General features: G+C 39.8%; 1 protein-coding gene and 1 pseudogene across 1 annotated transcript in view; one reads left to right on the top strand and one right to left on the bottom strand.

Moving 5' to 3' along the window:
- Nucleotides 1–2,931: 2,931 nt before the first annotated feature.
- The window catches only part of LOC103084584 (cytochrome P450 2C18-like), a 47,551-nt gene continuing 31,233 nt past the window's right edge, over nt 2,932–19,249 (top strand). The window contains 7 exon segments of the mRNA XM_082931522.1: nt 2,932–3,103; nt 9,821–9,983; nt 10,156–10,305; nt 14,788–14,921; nt 14,923–14,943; nt 17,726–17,822; nt 17,825–17,901. Of these exon segments, the coding sequence (XP_082787648.1) occupies nt 10,209–10,305; nt 14,788–14,921; nt 14,923–14,943; nt 17,726–17,822; nt 17,825–17,901 (426 nt within the window). The 5' untranslated portion in view covers nt 2,932–3,103; nt 9,821–9,983; nt 10,156–10,208.
- LOC103084304 (tyrosine--tRNA ligase, mitochondrial-like) lies at nt 7,773–9,886 on the bottom strand (annotated as a pseudogene).

Genomic DNA, 19,249 nt, shown 5'->3' on the forward strand with positions numbered 1-19,249 from the left:
CACACTGTGGAGATCACCGAGCTGGGTTCTGCCCAGAATCACTCCTGTGACAGGTAACTGGGCAGACCATGCCTGCAGAAGGTTGAGTGAGCAGTACCAAAGCAATGAAAACTCACACACCCTCCACCCTGCCCTTGGCATTTTCTTTTCTCTAGTTACACTTCTCCCTCTGTGGCCCCAGCAGGCCCATCCAATCCTCTAGGCATGCTGTACCCTCAGCCTGGAAAGATCTTCCTCCCATTGCCAATGTGGGGTCACACCCCTTCCTTAGCAATTGTGTTCACTTGCCCCTGTGTCCTCAGTGCTCAGGGCAGGGCCTGACTGGGATTAGGGGCCCAGTACTCCATGCATTTTTGTGAGAGGAATACACGAATGAGCATTTGAATGAATGAAGGAAGGAGAAAGCCATCCTTTGCCATCACTGGAGATTCATACATCATGTTCTGCTGACCCATCAGGCAGTTAAAACTCTGGTCCATGTAGAAAGGAGGAGTGATACAATTAAAAATGTCAAACAAATGTTAATAACAGATGACCATGTAATGTTAATGAAAATTCACCATTTTGGACTATAAAAGACTATAGTCCAAAAGGACTACAGTCCTATAAAGGACTATAAAAGATCCTCAACTTAAAAAAAATTAAATAGTGTAATGGATTTCCTGTAATCCAATTTCAGGATAATTAAAAACAAAGTGTGAAGTAAATAAAACAACTGCTTGGAGATTTCAGAACTCTCCTAAGTAATCTTTGGATCAGGGACTTCCCTGATCCAGTGGTTAAAACTCTGCGCTCCCACTGCCGTGGACCTGGGTTCAATCCCTGGTTGGGGAACTAAGGTCCCACAAGCCACATGGCCAAAAGAAAAAAAATCTTTGGATCAAAGAAGGCACCAAAAACAATATTCCACAATACTTTTAAAATCCTAACAACAGATATACCAACAAAATGCAGAAGAGAGATAATATTATTCAATGAAGAAAATTCATACCATATAATACTTCTGAACACTTAGGACAAACATGTGAAAATGAATCAAACGATGAATAATGTAGCTTAAAAAGCTAGAAATTGAAAAGGAAATACAAAGAAGGCAGAGCAACGAAAATAAGAAGTTTTAGCATAAAGTATTTTAGGGCTCTGAAAATCGGAACACTTGATAGGAAAATATAAGAACTGCTTATAGGGTGGCTATTTTTCTTTTCGCTGAGGATGTCCAGTGAACTCTGTGGACTCCGTAGAAGCTTCCCTCAAGTACAGCTTAAAACTCCACTGGAAAAGTACATACTCCTGTACTAGTGAATATAACAAAAGAGAAACAGATTCACAAATATAGAGAACAAACCAGTGGTTACCAGTGGAGAGGGAAGGGGGAAGGAGTAAGGTAATATCAAGGTACAGGATTAAGAGGTACAAACTATTATGTATAAAATAAGCTACAAAGATATACTGTACAACACAGGGAATACAGCCAATATTTTATAATAACTATAAATGGAGTGTAACCTTTAAAAACTGTGAATCACTGTATTTTATACTTGTATTTAACATATAATATTCTTCAATAAAAAACCAAATATGATGATATCTTTATAGAATATGTCTTTGTATAAACATTACTATTAGTGATCTAGTAATGTATATAATTCCAGTGACATTTAGATCCTCATGACCACTAAGTGCTGTCTTTTCCTGTTCAGGTCTGCATGTTGCATTGGTTCTGGGCCATGAGTTTGTTCTGTGAAGTCCCTGTCTTCCATCTTCCACTGAATCCACACCTTTTGTTTTGTCAAAATCTCCCTTCCTTGCTGTGCATACTTCATTCCATTATTTCTGACAATGACAGAACAAAGAAAGCAACCAAAGCAGATGTATCTGGAGGTGACTGGGAGGTGGGGGAAGTCATGGTTTCTCAAGCTCTGCCCCCTGAGATTAGCCCTTCCCTTAGTCACCTGAGCAAGTTTCACCTCTGCAGTGATGGAGGGGGAGAATCCCTATCTTTTACGTCTTGAGAACCCACGACCCTTTTATCCTTGCAGTCAAGTAACGAACATCTCTTTAGTGTGAAACTTGTTATTCATACACGGGGTGTATGTTCAGAGAAACTAATGTTTTGGGGGTTTGGTTTTGTTTTCCTAAAATTGTTCTTGAGGCAGCTGTGGTGTAAGCCACAGTGTACCACAATGGGCATTAGAGGATATCATTTCAAATCCCAGTTTTGTCATTTATTAGCTGTGTGACACTGGCCGGACCTCCTGTTCTCTGAATTTCCCTTTCCCCATAAAAATTAAAAATTTCTCTTCTAGTGTTTTTTCTGAGGGGAGGGGGAGAGTTTAATGGTAAAATGTGTGTAAATTTACTTAGCTATTTCCTTGATACATGTTTGGACCTTCAAAATGTATGAATTATGTTAGCTGGTTTATGTTTGGGAAGCTATAATGTTAGTATGGTACTCTAAAATATCTCAAAAGGTTTTCATTTTCAAGGACAAAATATATTAGTGTTTGATAAAGCATTAAAGGATAAATTTTTTTTTTTTTTTTTAACATACAAGGACTGCCCTCAAAGTCATAAATTCTTAACTGGTTACTAATCTGAGAATCCAGAATGTTGAGCAACTTTTTGATCAAATCATTTACTTCACTGGTTGTCAACCACCTGGAGTGTTTAAAAAAAATTACCAGTACCTGGGCTCCACCCCAGACCTCTTAAACTGGAATGCCCAGGTGGGGCATTGAAAAAAAGGGCAAGAGCAAAGAACACCATATTTTAATTATCACAAGGCTAAAGTTCCTTCAAAAGAGAAATTAAAGTAGACCTAGCTGATTGTTCACTTTATGAGTCAGAGGCACAAGTTGAATTAGCAGGGACTGTTATAAAAGCTTTAGATTTCAGGTTCACAGCTGTCTGAGTAAGAAGAGAAGGTTCCAGTGGATCCGGCTGTGGTCCTGGTGCTCTGTCTCTCTCTGCTGTCTGCTTCTCCTCTCACTCTGGAAACAGAGCTCTGGGAAAGGGCAGCTCCAGCCTGGCCCCCACTCCTCTCCCAATTCTTGGAAATATCCTACAGTTAGATGTTAAGGACATCGGCAAATCCTTAACCAATGTAAGTAGGTTTTATGTTCCTCCAGTGGCTTGCAAAGGGAAAGTAAATGAACATCTACTTTTTTTTTTTTTTTTTCGGTACGCGGGCCTCTCACTGTTGTGGCCTCTCCCGTTGCGGAGCACAGGCTCCAGACGCGCAGGCTCAGCAGCCATGGCTCACGGGCGCAGCCGTTCCGCGGCATGTGGGATCCTCCCGGACCGGGACACTCTCAACCACTGCGCCACCAGGGAAGCCCATGAATATCTACTTTTAAATAAAATATCTTTATTAAAATACATTACAATATATTAAAATAAAATTATTAAAGATATTATTTTAAGGCAAACACTCCCTTGGAGTATTACTTTTGGTCTGTCATTGTCAATAATAGTGGAATGCATTGTGTGAGTAGAGAAACATTTAGGTCTTTGTATGGTTGAATCTAATAACGTGACAAAAGACTGAAGTGTTTCTCCCCTTTGTTTCACCACCATTTGCTATGATTTTTGGCTGAAGGTAAATGGTAAGGGAAATGTTTTGTGATTAGAGATTTCATTCAAGAAGTCATCTATTATATAAACTGTGTTTTGCTCAGAATAGCTATGAAAATTGAACTTCTGTGAAGAAGCAAATTATGCCTGATGTTAAGGAAATAGCTTGGGAGCAGGACAAGTATGAGTGAATGAAAGAAAAAAGTAATTAGTCAGAGCCAGCTGGGTAGTAATAAAATCCTTTTGGATTCTGCACAAAGCTGCTGTCTGTGGCCAAGAATGATGCAGGATGGAAGAAACTGTTCTTCCATGAGCTGCCGCATGTCCTGGCACTGCCTTTGCGATGCTTGCTCTCTTTCTGTTAGTAATACTAGCAGATCTTAAACTGGGCTGGGCATTTGAATCATCTAGGGTGGTTTTAAAAAATATAGATTTCTAGTATTTATCACTACTGAGTCAGAATTCCCATGGGATGAGCTTTACAGGTGATTCTGAAGCAGTCAACTGGATATTGGTTCCAAGGTAGGCATTGGGGACTGATAAATTTCTTAGGCATCAGAGGTCAACTAAGCTGTGTTGAAATTTGGGTCTTCTCCTTAATAAACATTCTCCAAAGACATACAGATGGCCAGTAGGCACATGAAAAGATGCTCAACATCACCAATTATTAGAGAACTGCAAATAAAAACTACAATGAGGTACCACCTCACATCAGTCAGAGTGGCCATCATTAAAAAGTCTACAAATAACAAATGCTGGAGAGGGTGTGGAGAAAAGAAAACCCTCCTACACTGTTGGTAGGAATGTAAGTTGGTGCAGCTACTAAGGAAAACAGTACGGAGGTTCCTCAGAAAACTAAAAATAGAATTACCATATGATCTGGCAATCCCATTCCTGGGCATATACCCAGACAAAACTATAGTTCAAAAAGATACATGCACCCCTATGTTCATAGCAGCACTATTCACAATAGCCAAAACATGGAAACAACCTAAATGTCCATCAACAGATGAATGGATAAAGATGTGGTACATATATACAGTGGAATACTACTCAGCCATAAAAAAGAACAAAATAATGCCATCTGCAGCAACATGGATGCAACTAGAGATTATCATACTAAGTGAAGTAAGTCAGAAAGAGAAAGACAAACACCATATGTTATCACTTATTTGTGGAATCTAAAATATGGCACAAATGAACCTATCTACAAAACGGAAACAGACTCACAGACACAGAGACCAGCCTTGTGGTTGCCAAGGGGGAGCTGGGGGGAGGGAGAGGGATGGACTGGGAGTTTGGGGTTGGTAGATGCAAACTATTACATTTAGAATGGATATATAACAAGGTCCTACCATATAGCACAGGGAACTATATCCAATCTCCTGGGATAAACCATAATGGAAAAGAATATTAAAAAAAAAAGTATGTATGTGTAAAACTGAGTCACTGTGCTGTACAGCAGAGACTGGCACACCACTATAGTTGAAGTAAATCAACTATAATTCAATAAAAAAAAGGGGGTCTTCTATTTATTAACTGTGAGACACTGGAAATAAACAGGAAAGCCTTTGAACCTTAATCTCTTTATCTATAAAACAGGGTAAATAAACCTAGCTCAAAGTTTTGATATGATGATTAGTAATAATCTGAGTACCAAGTACCCAGGCCATGGCCTGGCACATCAGAAGTGATATAATAATCACCATCATATTTAGTCTTTTAAAACATTTTTGTTGAAGTATACTTGATTTACAATATTGCGTTAGTTTCAGGTGTACCGCATAGTGATTCAGTGTGTTTGTTTTTGCAGATTATATTCCATTATATGTTATCACAAGATATTTTTTAAATGAAAATAATGTGGAGCTTTATTATTTAAAGAAAAACATCCAGACACACACACCTACTCCTAAAGGCTTTTGGGGGGTTGGGAGTGAGGTTTAGAACATAAACATTTTACTAAAATTCTCCAGGTGGTTCTTGATATGAATTACATTATAAATTTGAAGATCAATTATATATTGTAGATGCTAAAAATTTTAAAGTCATGACATTTATGAAGGGCTACTGGCAGGAACAACATGGATATGTCCATTACCTTTAGCTAACGGTACCCATTTACTAAGAAACAATAGGCTCAGCAGCTCATCTCAAACATAAAAAGCCAGATTCGGTCTGATATGATACGGTACTACTATGAATCTGTTAGTAGTACCATCTTCGTAGAATACAGGCTTCCAAGATGTTTGTTAGCACACTTTAAAATTACTCTACCATCATTAGACATCAATTTTGAAATCATAGCAATCCGTGACTTACTTATTTCAGGTAGGTCAGATGATGACCATTCTATTCTAGCTTTTTGAATTTGTAAGGGGGAAAACACCTCGTCATGCACCTTTCCCCAGCACATCAAATTGCAAATTGAAAATGTGACCTGCTACAGTAATGCGCTTGCTAGTACTACACACCTTGTACAAAGAAAAACAGAGGCAAGATAGGTATGGAAAGAAAAACTTCTTTTGTTGGCCCTCAAACTGAGTGAAGTTTTGAAATGTAGAGATGATCTCTGACATTTATAATGGATACCTGTATGTTCATTCTTACTGTGTAAATAAAATTGCTGCTATGAAGTGACATTAAAGTTTGCCAATAAATGAATTCTTCCTAACTTTACTCCCAGATGAAGTTTGGATAAACTATGACTTTCTAACGTTTAAATCTACTTTGGAACATAGCAATACAGCTTATACTGTACGAAAGTTTTATGACTTTTTTTCCCTATTAGATTTTTCCTAATTGACTCGAGCATTATTACATCTCCATTTTTGAATATGAAGATAGTGACTTGCTCCAAGTAATCCCCAGGTAGTAAATGGCTAGAATTTGAACTCTAAAGCCATGCTTTGCTGCCTGTAAGATTTTCTAGAACAAATCTGATTGTAAACCATTTTGTGTTCGTGTTTCACTTGATCCTCAGGGGAAACAGCAGTGTTATTACCTTGATTTTTCAGATTTTAGAAACATTTTTGGAGGATCAAATTGCCTAGTGAATGTAGAGCTTAACTAAGTCTTGATTCCAAATACTTTAAATTTGACCTGAAATTTCTTTATCCCTTTTATCTTTTGATATACTCATATGATTATCCTCTATTTTATCTTGTTGGTTACTTAACTTTTCAGTTCATCTCAGGTTGCAATCTGCCTGGGGGCAGAATTTGAAACTTTAAAAACTAAAAGCCTATAAATTTATAAAACATTGATACGTTTTTTACTAAGTAAAAAAATAATAATAAAAATAAACAAGGCTGTGAGTAAATTTAATTCTATGGAACACAGGCAAGGGACTGGAAAACTGAATTAGAAACGTCCTGAAAAGTCAAGTACTGATTTTTGTTCTTTTTTTTTTCCAAAGGAAACTATTTCTACCGTAATTTCTAATGTCAAATATGGCTTTTCCTCTAACTTTTCTCCTTTTTAAAGGAGAACTGTACTAGCTTCCTTAATAACAAAAAAATCCAGTGAGATATTCACCTGATATAAAAGTACCCACAATTTCTTTTTCTTTTTTTTTTAGCCACGCTGCTTGGCATATGGGATCTTAGTTCCCCAACCAGGGATGGAACCCGTGTCCCCTGCAGGGTAAGCACAGAGCCTTAACCACTGGACCGCCAGGGAAGTACCCCCCCCCCCGCCGTTACAATTTCTTACACTACCTCTTTTTCATTGTTCTTCCTTGTCTTCAAAAGAACAAGAAGGACAGGATAGGAAAGATAGCATTTAGTTTTTCATGGAGAATAATTATGAAAAGAGATTAACCCCAGAAATCATGCCTTTCTGTGGTAGCCCTTAATGTTTAAGGACCAGGAAATGAAATATCCCACTATTACACAAACAGAACCAACTTATATAAATAATGAAATCACTCACGCCGTGAGGCCTCGAGTATACTCCATTCTCTGTTTGATTTGCATAAGCGAAGATTATACGTTCGTATGTCTTGAGAATGAATGATGGATAAATTTGAACCACCAGAAGGATTTTTCATCATAGCTGAAGCCATTTTATAATGTAGAAATTCCTTTTTCCTATTTTAAGTAACGAAAGTCCATTCTTGGGAATATGTTGTCCGACAACTAAAACACTCTCAGGATCCGTTACTTGCTTGTGATTTATACTGACTCCGCCTTCCGTTATCATCCGATACCCTCTAGGACCGTCTGAAACGGCGTTTGCTTTGCAGCATTATCCAGGACCCTTGTTCCAGGGTTCACCTGGTATAAAAACTCGGCCAAACTCGCCACCGGGGTCTTCAGCCGAGTCTGCACGCTGGGCCGGTTTAGCAGCGTGCCCGCGCGGAAGTGGCCGCCCGCTGCCGCTAAGAAGTCCACCAGGTGCTGCTTCTGATACCACGCCGAGCTGTTCAGCACCGCGCAGCTGTCCTGCGTCAGCCAGTTAGTGAGCAGCTGCTGGTGATCAGCAGCCTAGAGCCCCCGGCGCAGGGCGCGCACGTTGTTTTATACGTGCTTTACATCCAGGGCCTTGTGCGCCCAGGTGCCGCCGCTCCGGCCTCCCAGGCGCGCGGTGGCGCCTCCCACCGACGCGCTCGCTTTGTGGCCCAATCGGTGGAAGTGAAACAGACCCAACAGTGCCAGCAGATGCCCCAAAGGAAGCGAGTCATGGGGTCGAAGGTGCAGTAGATGGTCTGGGGAAAGTTGCCCGCCATACCACCGTCCAAGAGCTCTGGGAGCCCTGTCTTCGTGCCCCTCTCTGGGAAGAACTCCTTGAACAGACCCGGAGCCTTCGGCACCTCCAGCAACCCGCGAGCGCCCGAGTTGGCCTCACGCAGTACCAGGGGAAAACTCTTGACCACCACCTCGGGAAGTACACCGCGATTTGGGCGCCGCCATCTTCCTTCCTGGTGACCTAGTACAAGAAAGTGAGTATAATAATACAAGAAAGTGAGTATAATTCCCCGTGCTATACAGTAAATCCTTGTTGCTTATCTAGTTTATGTATATTCGTGTGTATCTGTTAATCCCATACCCCTAATTTGTTCCCCCCACCTTAGTAACCATACATTTGTTTTCTATGTCTGTGAGTCTTTTCCTCTTTTGTATATAAACTCATTTGTATTATTATTATTATTATTTTTGGTGGTACGCGGGCCTCTCACTGTTGTGGCCTCTCACGTTGCGGAGCACAGGCTCCGGACGCGCAGGCTCAGCGGCCATGGCTCACGGGCCTAGTCGCTCCGCGGATGTGGGATCTTCCTGGATCGGGGCACGAACCCGTGTGCCCTGCATCGGCAGGCGGGCTCTCAACCACTGTGCCACCAGGGAGGCCCTGTATTATTTTTTAGAGTTGACATATAAGTGATATGATGTAGTATTTTTCTTTACCTGACTTATTTCACTAAGCATATTATCCTCTAGGCCCATCCAGGTTGCTACAAATGGCAACATTTCACTTTTTAAAAAAAAATTTATTTTTTTATTGGTCTTTTTTTTAATGGCTGAGTAATATTCCATTGTATAAATACACCACATCTTTTTAAGCCAATTGTCTGTTGATGGGCACTTGGGTTGCTTCCATGACTTGGCTATTGTAAATAGTGCTGCTGTGAACATTGGAGTGCGTTATCTTTTCGAATTAGAGTTTTTGTTTTTTTCTGGGTAAATACCCAGGAATGGAATTGCTGGATCATATAGTAACTCTATTTTTAGTTTTTAAAGGAGTCACTACTGTTCTCCATAGTGGCTGCACCAATTTACATTACTGCAGCCAGTGTAGGAGGGTTCCCTTTTCTGCACACCCTCTTCAGCATTTATTATTTATAGACTTTTTGTTGATAACCATTTTGACTGGTGTGAAGTGGTACCTCATGGTGGTTTTTTTTTTTCTCATCGTGGTTTTGATTTGCATTTCTCTAATAGGTAGTGATGTTGAGCAACTTTTTATATGCCTGTTGGCCCTCTGTATGTTGTCTTTGGAGAAATGTCTATTTAGGTCTTATGCTTTATTATGTTGAGATATGTTTCCTCTACAACCACTTTGGTGAGAGTTTTTTTTTTTTTTTATCATGAATGGATGTTGAATTATCATCATACATATATAAGGTCCAGAAATGTTTGAAGTTATGTGTGGCAGAATAAAAACATCAACAACATGATGTTGATAACAATCTTAATCATGAGCAAAATAGACCAAATTGTGACTTCCTTGGCTAATATACATTTTCCAGCTCTCAAAAGTGTATGGCCCTGTGCTCACTGGGTATTTTGGCTTGAAGCCCACCATAGTGTTGCATGGTTATGAAGCAGTGAAAGAAGCCCTGATTGATCTGTGAGAAGAGTTTTCTGGAAGAGGCATTCTCCCTGTGCCTCAAAGAGTTAATAAAGGACATGGTAGGTGTGCGTGTGCGCATGTTCTGCATTGGTAGTGAGGGTGGGGAGGATGGAAAAGAGGAATTTGAAGAGCCCCCCAGCAGAGCTGGGTCCATCTGCCAGGCTGCCAAGTGTCAGCTCACTCCTCCTTCCCTAGGGCCTCCCTCCTAGTTTCTGTTTCTCCTCCTGGTAGGAATCCTCTTTAGCAATGGAAAGAGATGGAAGGAGATCTGGCGCATCTCCCTCATGACCCTGCGGAATTTCGGGATGGGGAAGAGGAGCATTGAGGACCGAGTTCAAGAGGGAACCCACTGCCTTGTGGAGGAGTTGAGAAAAACCAGTGGTGGGTGACGCTATGCTCTGTCACTCTCACCTTAACAGACTGCTGTCTTCTCCAGTGACATCCTAGGAAACATTTCAGGGACAGCCGCATCTTTCATACGGGTCATGGTTGTCAGCCCTCCTGTGGAGCGGGGAGAGAGCCAAGAGGGCTTTTGTGTATCTATGCTTGTTGTGTGTGTACACCCACTATGGTGCATATAGTGTGGATTAAAGGTCATTTAATCCTATCCTGTCCTGAACTTTTTGTTTTCAAATCATTAGGTCATGAAGGTGGAAGGTTTTGAGTCTCGTTTTTTTCTGGCATTAGAGAATTATGTTTTTTCCCATGGTGTAAATGTGGGTTATGTATTCCAGAACATTTCATCAAGTGGACATAGTGGGAATGACCTCATCACACCCTTATGGAGCGCGAAACAGATGACATGTGCTTTCACTTAATTGGCCTATATTTGTATGGTCGCCTCACTCACATGTCTGAGGGTTTCTTCTGAGACCCATTGCCTACTGTTCTGGCCAGTAATAATTGTCTATGATTTTAATTGCTTAGGCATCCCTTAGTGCAGACCTTATCAATTGTGATTTCCTTGTAAATAACTGTTTTAAAATTATCAGCTTCAGTTATTTAATGTTGCTCCCTACTTACAGTGTTGTTTTATATATTTTAAGAAATAGATGCTGTGGCTTAATCCTGAACATTACACAAATACCAGGTTATAAAATGATCTATTTAAACAGATTTCAACTATTATTAATAACTCATTACCCTGCCTTCCCTATTAGTTTCTTCTGTTTTCAGCTTTCTTTATACTTCCCTCCCCCATTATTGATATAATAATCATGTTTTCTGTTTTCTCTACTTTATGATACTTTGACATTTTGGGGGACTTGCAGACCCAGGGAGCAGCTGCCTCTCCCAGGGTTAGCTAATTCTGAGATAAAGCATCACATCTTGTGTGTGAGCACTCCTTTGATTTTCAAACTAGCCTATCCAAAGCCGATACCCCCAGGAAACCTCCTTTATGAAACCCTCACACGCCAAGCCAGTATTCTTCCTGCCCTAAATCAACCCAGGGCCAGTTACAGGACAACTAGGGACCACCCCTGGGGCCTAGAGCCCTCTGAAATTACCCAAACTATCCAGTCTTAAACTTACTGAGCATACGTACCCAGCCTTGCTCATTTCTTCCATGAAAACCCCAGTAAAGGCTTTGGCCCATGCTCTCTCCTTGTTCCTTCTGCCTCCTGACTGACCTTGGTGCTTCCCCATGTGGCCTTGTGTAGTGTGCCCCCTCCTCTTGGGAAGTATGAGTAATAAACTATCCTATCATCTCCTGATCTGTTGGCCTTACCATCTGAATAAAAGTAAAACCCAAGTACATTTTAAAACAATTGGATGGTAATTGGTAATTTTTTACCAATTTTGGTACTTTGGTAATATTTTACACCTTACTGTCATCTGTACTCACCTATGAAGTGCTTGTTAAGATGGATCTTATTTTCAGTCTGAATTCCAAATTACCCTGCTTTGTAAGTCTCTCTCAAGTGAAAGGAAAGATTAAAAATCAGATTTTAGCTGTCACACCCACAGAAATCTTAAGGCCTTCTCAAATTATCCCCTACCTTCTAAAATAAAAGTTTTTCTGCAAGCTTAGTGTCTTGGCATGGTTCAGCTGAAAAGGAGCCTGGCATATGAGCACTTAACTAAATAGGTTCCTATTACTTAATTCCCTATCATTTCATCACAACACTTTGATTCAAGTCACCCTTAATTACATGTATGATGTGATTTGGTTTTTTTGCATATAAAGTTTATCGATCATCCAATTATAGCAATTTCATGTAAATATTGACCACTAAAAAAGAAAACTACTTTTCCTCTGCTTTAATTTATTTGTCTGTAAAATGATGGACTTCATCTAAATTCAAATTTAAAAATTTGTAACAACATATGGTATTCCGTTGATGGCTATATGTAGCAATATCCCAGAATTCCACAAGAGGGCGTGTTCTGTCCAAATAAATTAAATGTGAGGCCTGATTGGTGATGAGGGACACTATTTCTTAGAGCAGGATGTTCCTCCCCACACCTCCTCTCCATACTGCAATAAAGAAACAAAAGGACTCCATTTCTTAATTTAATCTTTCTTGTTTGCCCTGTGATTTGTTTGAAATGCAGAATTCTTACCTATTTTTATTTTAGGCAAACAAATCTGTCTTACAATTCATGTTCATTTGTGTTAGTTTTCTTCTCGTACAACATGGACAGCTTTTGCTTTTTTTTCTTTGTACCATCAAACACCTGACTTTTTCCATAATCTTTCTCTCATTAATCTTTTCCTTTCCTGATTCTACAAGTTGTTCCTTCAGCTATTCACTATATATAAGACGTTTCCAGGTTCCTAACTATTGCTTCCTTCCTATGTCAGTGCTTAATTGTCTACAAGTTTACCAGACAGACGTGATTTTGCCCTGATAGATAACCTGAATTATTGTCTTAAAAAACTGACCCTTAAATTTTTTTCTGTTCTTTCGCTCTTCAAAATAACCAACACCTTGACTCAAGGCAGTGATGTAAATGGGGTATTTGGAGAACTATTATTAGACAAACTAGGATGGAATGGTCAATTCATGTTTGTTTTTTTTTAACATCTTTATTGGAGTATAATTGCTTTACAATGGTGTGTTAGTTTCTGCTTTATAACAAAGTGAATCAGTTATACATATACATATGTTCCCATATCTCTTCCCTCTTGCATCTCCCTCCCTCCCACCCTCCCCATCCCACCCCTCTAGGTGGTCACAAACCTCGGAGCTGATCTCCCTTTGCTATGCGGCTGCTTCCCACTAGCTATCTATTTTACATTTGGTAGTGTATATATGTCCATGTCACTCTCTCACTTTGTCCCAGCTTACCCTTCCCCCTCCCTGTATCCTCAAGTCCATTCTCTAGTAGGTCTGCATCTTTATTCCTGTCTTGTCCCTAGGTTCTTCTGACCATTTTTTTTCTTTTTCATTTTTTTTTAGATTCCATATATATGTGTTAGCATATGGTATTTGTTTTTCTCTTTCTGACTTCACTCTGTATGACAGACTCTAGGTCCATCCACCTCACTACAAAACTCAATTTCGTTTCTTTTTATGGCTGAGTAATATTCCATTGTATATATGTGCCACATCTTCTTTATCCATTCATCTGTCGATGGACACTTAGGTTGCTTCCATGTCCTGGCTATTGTAAATAGAGCTGCAGTGAACATTGTGGTACATGACTTTTTAAAAATTTTATTTTATTTTTATTTTTGGCTGCGTTGGATCTTTGTTGCTGCGTGTGGGCTTTCTCTAGTTGTGGCAAGCGGGGGCTACTCTTGGTTGCAGTGCACGGGCTTCTGAGTGCAGTGGCTTCTCTTGTTGCGGAGCATGGGCTCTAGGCACGCAGGCTCAGTAGTTGTGACACATGGGCTCAGTAGTTGAGCCTCACGGGCTCTAGACCGCAGGCTCAGTAGTTGTAGCACATGGGCTTAGTTGCTCCATGGCATGTGGGATCTTCCTAGACCAGGACTCAAACCCGTGTCCCCTGCATTGGCATACGGATTCTTAGCTGCTGCGCCACCAGGGAAGCCCCACATGACTCTTTTTGAATGATGGTTTTCTCAGGGTATATGCCCAGTAGTGGGATTGCTGGGTCATACGGTAGTTCTATTTTTAGTTTTTTAAGGAACCTCCATACTTTTCTCCATAGTGGCTGTATCAATTTACATTCCCACCAACAGTTCAAGAGGTTCCCTTTTCTCCACACCCTCTCCAGCATTTATTGTTTGTAGATTTTTTGATGATGTCCATTCTGACCGGTGTGAGATGATATCTCATTGTAGTTTTGATTTGCGTTTCTCTAATTAATGATGTTGAACATTCTTTCATGTGTTTGTTGGCAATCTATATATCTTCTTTGGAGAAATGTCTGTTTAGGTCTTCTGCCCATTTTTGGATTGGGTTGTTTGTTTTTTTAATATTGAACTGCATGAGCTGTTTACATATTTTGGAGATTAATCCTTTGTCCATTGATTCATTTGCAAATATTTTCTCCCATTATGAGGGTTGTCTTTTCGTCTTGTTTATGGTTTCCTTTGCTGTGCAAAAGCTTTTAAGTTTTATTAGGTCCCATTTGTTTATTTTTGTTTTTATTTCCATTTCTCTCTAGGAGGTGTCAAAAAGGATCTTGCTGTGATTTATGTCATAGAGTGTTCTGCCTGTTTTCCTCTAAGAGTTTGGTGGTGTCTGGCCTTACATTTAGGTCTTTAATCCATTTTGTCAATTCATGTTTAAGGGAACAGTGATGTGTTGATTTTAAGCATGCTTAAATTTTTGCTGATAGGGAAATTTCTAGGTAGATATTGCTTCAGAGTTTCTAAAATTATCTGTTATCCACAACAAAGTTTTATATTTATATCTTAATAGTGTTTTATAAATCTTTTCAACTCTTTAGGGTCACCCTGTGACCCCACTTTCATCCTGGGCTGTGCTCCCTGCAATGTGATCTGCTCCATTATTTTCCAGAATCGTTTTGATTATACAGATCAGAATTTTCTTATAGGAAACTTTAATGAAAACCTCAGGATTTATGAGCTCCCCATGGATCCGGGTGAGGTCAGGATCCTCTCTTCCTGAGAAATCGTTTATGCTCTTTTCTCTGACAAGTCCAAAATTCTGTATGGACCAAGCCATGAAGTGAATGTTTGAAAACTGGACATTTTGGGTATTACAGCGTGGTAGCTCTGGGAATCAGATTCTCCCCTCTGTTTTTTTTTTTTTTTTTTTCTTTCCAGTTTTTTTTGTTTCTTAATTCCCTGACCAGGGATCAATCCCCTGCCCCCTGCAGTGGAAGCGCGGAGTCTTAACCACTGGACCGCCAGGGAAGTCCCTGTAGTTTTTTGTTTGTTTGTTTGTTTTGCTTTCTACAAGCTGTAGCTATTGGTTTATTTAGTGACTTTTCTAAACTATTTTTGCAAAGTCTCTCTTTTTTTTTTTTTGCCTTGTGTGGTCACTGGAATCTCTGTTCCTTTAGCTTATGTTCAGCTAGTGTTTGGAGAGAGATGTCCTTTTTTTTAGGAGTGATAGATCTTTCTTTGGCTTTTCTTTTTTTTTTTCATTCTTTTAAATTGAATGAAAGGGTCTTTAAATTCTGTATTGCTTTACAATTTTCAAAAGTTTCACACACATGATTTCATATAATCCCGTAATAACCCTTTTTCCCTCACTACCCCTATACTGCCCCTCCCTCCTTCCCTCTCCCTTCTGATAACCACTAGTTTGTTCTCTATCTGGAGTCTACGGATATTGATATCTTTGAACGTGAGGAGGCAAAAAGAAAAAAAAGACGAAGAGGAAGAGATGGGGAGAGAGAGAGAGAAAGGAAGAGAGGAAGGGGGGAGGGAGGGAGGAAATAACTCTTCCAGATTGGCTCTGTGCATGTGTGTAGCTTTCTAAATTTTTCAGTATACAGGGGTGCTTTTGAATGTCCTAATTTCCCAAAGGCACTCCTTCCCCAGCTTTTCTTCCTGGAGTTTGATGCTCTGTTGTATGCCTTAACTGTAATATTTTGCCCCAGGTGGCTGTGGGCTGTTCATTAATATTGCAAGGTTTTTGAGACATCCCTGCCGCGTTTCCACTCTAGGTTAGATGAAACAAAAACAAGTGCCTGCGTCAGTCTGTCAGGTGGCCTCAGACAGGTTAGAACACAGAAATGCAGTCTTCGTGACTGAGGTCTGCTCTGGTCCCTCTGGAACCAGGAGCCAGGCTCCCACACCACAAGCTGCCCTTGTTAAGACCACTGCCAAGCCAAGGATGGAAGTGGGACAAGGGCAAAAAAAAAAAAAAAAAAAAAAAAGGGCTTCCCTGGTGGCGCAGTGGTTGAGAATCTGCCTGCTAATGCAGGGGACACTGGTTTGAGCCCTGGTCTAGGAAGATCCCACATGCCACGGAGCAACTAGCCCGTGAACCACAACTGCTGAGCCTGCACGTCTGGAGCCTGTGCCCCGCAACAAGAGAGGCTGCGATAGTGAGAGGTCCGCGCACCGCGATGAAGACACTGCTTGCCACAACTAGAGAAAGCCCTTGCACAGAAATGAAGACCCAGCCAAAAATATAAATAATTAACTTAAAAAAAAAAAGGAAAAATAAAAAACAAGCCACAGATCTTTGCTGCCATTTTTTAAGTAGATTCTGACAGTTTCCGCTTGATTTTCTGACATTTTTGTAGAGGGATAGACCTTTGGAACTGTCTACTGCATCATTTTTGCTGATGTTATTCTGTAAGTGAGTGTTTGAACACAGCAGTCCTGCCTTACTGTCGTAGAGTGAACATCTGGGAAAGGTGGCTGAGCCTTTATTTTACGAAGAAAAGAAATGCCTGAGTATAAAGCTGGAATTCAAGCCTTGTTGGCTTCCTGGCCAGTGGTTTTTCCACTACCCCCCCAAAGCCCAGTTTCCATAAACTACTTTGGTGACTGCCCAAAAGGATGGCCATAGCACTCAATGGACATCCAGGTCATTGCTGAAAGGTTTCCATTACCCCCAAGGCTTATCCTCAGATATGTAGTGATTTCTTCATCACGTTACTTAGCAGAAATATCCTAATTTAGGAAGGAAGAGAATATCTCTTTCAAGGAGGGACAATGTTTATGAACAGAGGTGCTGCCAGGGAACACCGACTAGGGCAGGGGTGTTTGTTGCTTCAGTTGGGATCCTAGCTGACAGTGTAATTGGGCTTGGGATGACAAAATGATTGGTTCTATGGTGTATGAATCATAAACAGACACCACAGTTTTGCCCTGTGCTGAGCTGATATGTCCTGTACTCTGCCTAAATAAAATCACATGATATTAGAAAAGTCACTTACCTGCTCTGGTGCACAGCTACTTTATCCCTAAAATGCTGAGGTGGGTTTCATGCCATTTTTGCACCCCTCTGAGTTATAATACAGTGATTCTATTTCTGAGGCTGCTTGATAGTAGTAGAAATAGCAGGGAGTGGGTTTGTGCTCAGTATCAGGTTACTCAAAATTCCTTAACCTCTGCCCTCATCTACAAAATGTGAATCATAGTAATTCATCTTATTCTGTGTTTCAAGGTTGTAATGAAGAATTAATTTAAAAAATGAGAGAATTGATATAAATATGCTTTAATATCATAAGGTTGATGTATGAGTATAGGAAATTGCTATCAACTTTCATCATCTGGTCAGTTTTCTCCCTTAAATACTCTAGCAGCATGAAGAATTATTTTACATGTACACTATAAAATGCTCCTCTTGAAGAAAGAGACCATATTTTATTCACTTCAGTTTTTAACCAGGGCTTGGCATATGGTAGATATGTCTTCAATATGTGTTTTTAGTTTAATAAATATATTTTTAAAATCTTTAAGGTCTGCAATAGTTTCCCTGCTCTCATGGACTATCTCCCAGGGAGTCATAACAAAGTACTTAAAATTTTTGCTTATGTAAAAAGCTATGTTTTAGAGAAATAAAAGAACACCAAGCGTCTCTGGACATTAACAATCCTCAGGACTTCATTGATTGTTTCCCGATCAAAATGGAACAGGTAAAATATTAATGACAGATTGGTTGTCTGTTTGCCTGAATTTTTTTGTTCATTGACTAGTTCTGTACTTATTAGGGATATTTAAATGGTTATGGACGAAATGCTTGACCAGCACTTTGGGTACTATGTGTGCATGGATCTGGATTGAGCATCAAAGGAGATTTAAAATTGAATTGTTAAATAACAATACATGGACCCTGTTCGTTAGGTACTAATAGGCTACCTGAGGAGAAGGAGAACATACGTCTTGGGTGAAATGGAAATACAAACAAATGAGAAATACAAAATACTGAGCCATAAAAGGAAGGTGGATGTGATCATTTCACACAGCATGTGGGAGAGTGAGAAGGAAGGGCTTAGCCTGGGTGGGCTTCCTGAATGTCCTGAGGTTTTATGTAGATCTTCAAATATTTGCAGTAAGTCATAGGGGAGGGAATTTCAGATTGGTAGAATGGTGTCATGAGAGGTTCAGAGGTGTGTTGTGGTAAAGAGACTGGATGGATGGAAGAGAGAAGCCTTAAATGAGTGTAACCAAAAATAAATTTGGACAGATGTGGAGTGGGCGGTTGGTGTCTGTCAAGTAACTGTAAACGTGAATGTTGGCAGGAGAAGTAGTGATTTGATCAGGTAGATGTATGAACCAGAACAAGAGTAGAATGCACATAATTACTGGGGAAGATTATCCAGCTGCCAGCCCAGTCAGTTTCTGAACACTTTTATCACCTTGAAAAGAAATCCTATATGCTTTAGGAGTCACCCCCTTTCCTCCCCAACCTCCCCAGCTCTAAACATTACCAATCTACTTTCCACCTCTATAGATTTGCTATTCTGGACATTTCATATTAATGGAATTATACAATATGTATAATTCATATGATATGTATGATAACATCTTTTGTGTCTAGCTTCTTTCACTTAACAACGTTTTCAAGGTTCACTCCTTTAAATGGTTGAATGATATTTCAGTGTGGATATACCACATTTTATATATGTTTGTTGGTTGATGGACATTTTGGTTGCGTCTGTCTTTTGGTTATTATGAATAATGTTTCTGTGGACATTTGTGTACAGGTTTTTGTGTATACATATGTTTTAATTTCTCTTGGGTATATACCTAGTGGTAGAATTGTTGGGTCTATGATAAATTTATATTTAACCTTTGGAGGAAGTGTGGCAGATCAAAGACTTAATGTAAGAGCTGAAACTATAAAACTCTTAGAAGAAAACTTACGCATAAAATTGCACCATTTTATATTCTCATCAGCAGTATATGAAGGGTACAATTTATTCACATCCTTGACAGTACTTCTAATTATCTGTCCTTTTTTTTTTTTTTTTTTTTTTTTGT

Source organism: Lipotes vexillifer, unplaced genomic scaffold (genome assembly GCF_000442215.2).
Source record: "Lipotes vexillifer unplaced genomic scaffold, Lipotes_vexillifer_v1.1 scaffold325, whole genome shotgun sequence".
Taxonomy (NCBI): Eukaryota; Metazoa; Chordata; class Mammalia; order Artiodactyla; family Lipotidae; genus Lipotes; species Lipotes vexillifer.